Source organism: Typopeltis vanoorti, chromosome 5 (genome assembly GCF_054136105.1).
Source record: "Typopeltis vanoorti isolate ZY-2024b chromosome 5, IOZ_Tvanoo_1.0, whole genome shotgun sequence".
Taxonomy (NCBI): Eukaryota; Metazoa; Arthropoda; class Arachnida; order Uropygi; family Thelyphonidae; genus Typopeltis; species Typopeltis vanoorti.
In genome coordinates this window covers 79,085,881-79,090,383 of record NC_143553.1, presented here as the reverse complement: position 1 = coordinate 79,090,383, position 4,503 = coordinate 79,085,881, and the positions used below count along the sequence as shown (strand labels likewise).

The following is a 4,503-nucleotide window of genomic DNA, read 5'->3' as shown; positions in this document are numbered from 1 at the left end:
TAATTAATTACATGGATTACTTGGAATATTTGTAGAAATTTAATTGCATTACAACTGGAATTTAAGAATAATTAAAACGAAACACTATTAATCACCATTTCAAACAATAATATACACATGAGCTGGTGGGGGGGGATAAACAGTACCAGATAATTGCAGTTGTCTGAGGCATTCTGTCCATAATGTCTTGAAATTATTGATAGCCCTGAATTCCACTACCACCGACGATTAACGATGGAGGCAAGCTGCCCACCAATTTTTTTTTTTTTTTTTAAAAAAGTATTCACTGACTCACGCGTGGACGTGCGAATATTCTTTGCTGCTCGACTCGCTAGACTCAATCAGAAATGACCCAAAAAATACTCCAAAATTTAAAGCAACTATGAATAAAATATACAACGCTAAAGTGTTGGTGCAAACGAAATTTTAAATAAAATCAATGCAATTTCTGTTTAAACTTTATAAAAAAAATTTACATACGAAAATCAAATAACTTTGTTATAAAAGCTGATGGGCAAACAAAATGACAGATTAGTTTCATTTCTTTTAAATACAACATAAAAACGTTGGAATTTATTGTTATGAATTAGTGAATAACAAAATAATTGCGTTTTAAGAATTACACCTCTGTTAACATAAATATTTACAGTAACATTTGTATCGACACCACAATATTTTTATTAAATGTTATGTATATTTTGTGAACCACAAATTGAACATGCCATACGGTAAATTCATTTAATAAAGATGACGGTCAGGGTCACAGAAGAACCCAATTTCCATTTTTATCTCGCGTATGAAGAACACCTTTCTCGTTGCACATATACATCGAAATTAAGGGACCTTCACAGGGAAAATAATAAAACCTTTCTTCATCATAATCCCCCTCATGGCTCATCATCGTGAAGTGGCCAATGATCACCTCCGCTGCTTCTCTCACCCGTTTGACGTCGCGATAGTCGTTTGTAAAGCATGAAATAGTTCCAAAATCAGGCATCTCCTTCAGATAGAACATATTTTTCGGTATGCACTTCGCAGCACTAAAAGCTCCTCGATGCACCAGCTGGATTGTCGTTAGCCAGTTTCGATCAAGTTCTGTAAGCCCATCACAGTCTTCGGTTTTGTTGTCCAATTTCAAAAGCCATTTCCCCGCATATCTGTTGTCAGAACTGTAATCTTCATTCATCACCCACAAAGATTCACAGTCGACTGCTTCGCTAGGAAGTTGATGTACTCTGTGGGAACTCGGAGAGGTCATCTAAAAAGAAATAGGAAACGTACATATAGTATCGTTATAAACTGTTATAAAATATGGATTGGTTATCCTATTAGTATCATAAACTAATAACCTGTTGGAAAAATAGTTCACTAGAATTAAGTTCTAACACGATGTTTCAAGATATTTAAAGTTTTTTTGCAAAACAGTATCACATTCAAGATCAGTAAGGCTCTAAATTCAATCGCATGATATTGGTAGAAACCGACTGTGGACCTTCTGCCTCTTATAGTACTCCCATTCATATCGCATTTGAAATCAGTTAAAAATATCTTTCTTCTTCATTCGAAATTACATCGTAAATTATTGTCAGATGCTTGTGGTACATTATTTTATACATCGAAAATAACCGCTTGGCAGTTTGATTCTTTCAACTCCTGAAATGTCCCATAGATTTTCGAACCTTCCGACTGGACAAGTTATTATCCAAAGTCATAGCTGAGATCTGCTAATCAAATTGTTAATTTAAAAGTATATTAAGGTAAACGCAGCGCTTAAGTCTAAGAGTCTCCAGTGAGGTATGAATGCAGCATTATGGAGTGTAGGATAAATGATCGATATTTTCCACTTCAAGTTCGATAAAGAACAACAAATATGCTAGAAATCATTATTATCTACGTGTCTATTCCGATAAACTTACTATTGGTAGAATTATGATGTCTAAGTGACTTGTGTTGAAAGGCCTGCATGCAACAGCTTTGTTTTTTATAACAGTAAGGATTGGCTATTCTAGATACCAAACATGGTACTTTTTCAAACTATTTCGATCCAGTAAGCAGGGAAGTGGTCTCATAAGGAGTGGTGGATATACTCTAATCATTAGAATACTTTTTACAAACTTCATTGCTGACATTGGAACTGGAACCGACAACTCTCAGATTGGAAAGAAATTTGGCAGATTAATCACCTATATACCACTTTCTGATGCCTGTCTGTTAGCCACCCTGTTATCCAAGCCAATATGATATCCTATCAAATGCCTTAGCAAATTCCAACATATCATAATGCATTAAATCCATTCCCTTTATCCAACTCAGCCCTTACATTATTATAATATAAGAGCAAATAGTGAAAACATGATCTCTCTTTAGTAAACGATTGCTGTTTCAAGAGAGGCCCTGCTGCCTACCTTTGCACGACACTGCACTGTAGCTATCACACATCCTTTCCATTCTTGTGTAACTTCCCTGAACTGATACTCAAGTCATATTCCAGGAAAACATGTCACAGACTATTTCTTTTCCTGCCTGAAATAGTTTCATTCTGTCTCTGCACTGTGTAGATACTCCTGATGAGGTTTTAGTTTATTCTTTTGCTACTACAGCTAGATTCCTCTCCACTGTGCTAAAGATCAGTGGAGCCAGGTCTTGTCTTGATAGTCAGCAAGAAAATGACTTCAAGAAGATTCAATTACATCTGGTTGGGTTACTATAAAGTGATAACTGTGCAAACATACTAGTTCATCTACGCAGCATCGTTCAAGATATTGAAGGAGAAGGAGTAAAGTATACATCAATCCCAAACGATTTTCTCTCTCTCTCTCTCACACGCAGAGAGAGAGAGAGAGAGAGAAAGAGAGAGAGAGAGAGAGAGAGAGAGAGAGAGAGAGAGAGAGAGAGAGAGAGAGAGAGAGAGAGAGAGAGAGAGAGAGAGAGAGAGAGAGAAAACTAAGTTTCTTGGGTGCTATTCTCAAATATAAGAACAGTTTTCAAGGCTAGAGACACTCGGAATTTGAACATAGTAAACAAGTTCATCCCTCCCCAAATTTATAGCAGTATTCTCAGTTCTTTAGAAGCAAAGTAAAAAGAAAAACAAACGTGTTCATAAAGAAGAGAATATTCCTCTTACTCTGAAAATAGAGCTTCCCTTTTCTTGGTGGATTCATACGGCAATTTACTTTCACTATTGGATGCTTGTCAAATGTTTACATGAACAACTATCGGATCGAGAATGTTCAGGTTTCATGTTAACCTTAATTTGCAGCACAACACAAGGTATATGTTTAGCTGTAATCTATCAAATACGTTGAGGATCGAACCCCTGCTAGACAGTGGCGAGTTTTGGGATTTTTGTTAAGATATGCGCGTTAAAAATTAATGCAAAAATGAATGATATCTTTATAATGGATATAATCCGTTATAGAAAGATCATTAATATTAAGACACATAATTTCTTTAATATTAAGAAATACCATTTCATTTTAAGGCGCCTCATTTGTGAAGTCATAAATAATACGTACGAGTAAGATGCTTTTCTTAGGGTTTTGTGGGAGTGCGTTATATTTTACTGTATTGGATATTCTAAATTTATAAAAGAAAACATGGAATTATAATCTAAAGTTTTATTTTACTTTGCATGTTACTTACATCTGGATATTCCTGCCGATGAAATCAGCTGCAAATTATTACCAAGAACTATGAATTACATCTGTTCTCTCTTCACTTAAGATTGGTCAGCATATTATTCCGAGAAATGTTGAATATTCAAATTCTGTTTTCCAGCAGCGCACATACAAACACTTTTAAAGCAGGAATATTTTAGTTTGTGATACGACACCGAAATTTATGAATATTGTAATAAAACTGACTCACAATTTAACAAATAAAAACATTTTTATCAAAATCAGATTACGAGTTTGATAGGCATATCAATATTAGTTTATCTATTTGTTCAGTTGCTATATTAAATAGTTAGTCAAAACAAGAGGTTTCATCTATGGTTTGATTTTTCCGAAAGTGTATTTTCAGTTTAGATTTTGTGAAGGATAAATAAATTATTATAAGTTGTGAAAGGTGAAATTTATGAAGTGTATTCGAGGTTTAATGTACATCGAATTTTAAAGCATTTTTAATCAAAGGATTTGCCATTCTTCTTTATTGAGTTTTGTCATACCAGGGTTGTATTGTAACCTCAAATCTTACTGTTTAATGTTTCGAAAGTTATTAAATAAGTCTGGATTTTAATATTTGAATCTGTTTATATAACCACGATCTTCTCGATTTTTTTTTTCCTTTCAACTGCAGCAACTGATCTTGCACGAACATGTCATTAGGTTAACGACCAGCACATCACCAGATCAGAATAGTTTCTACATCTCGATTCCCCGCGTTTCAAGAAATAAATATACTTTTCAAACTCTCTAAATAATAAAATATAAAGTAGTTCAGCCCAGTGGACAGCGTTTCCTTTTCCAACCAATAAGCCGTGGATTCGGCCGCTGTGAATGT

The 4,503-nt window shown here is 34.5% G+C and overlaps 1 protein-coding gene across 1 annotated transcript; it reads right to left on the bottom strand.

The window, feature by feature from the left end:
- Window positions 1-619: 619 nt before the first annotated feature.
- On the bottom strand, window positions 620-3,775 carry LOC150106578 (uncharacterized). Its single transcript, XM_090392549.1, has 2 exons — window positions 3,643-3,775; window positions 620-1,258 (listed from the first exon to the last, which is right to left on the bottom strand). Exon 2 carries the CDS (start codon window positions 1,256-1,258, stop codon window positions 761-763), a length of 498 nt encoding a protein of 165 aa, XP_090248675.1. The 5' UTR covers window positions 3,643-3,775; the 3' UTR covers window positions 620-760.
- Window positions 3,776-4,503: the final 728 nt, after the last annotated feature.

What these genes read in the sequence shown, in the direction of transcription:
- LOC150106578 (XM_090392549.1), bottom strand. Translation starts at nt 1,258, where the DNA reads ATGACCTCTCCGAGTTCCCACAGAGTACATCAACTTCCTAGCGAAGCA.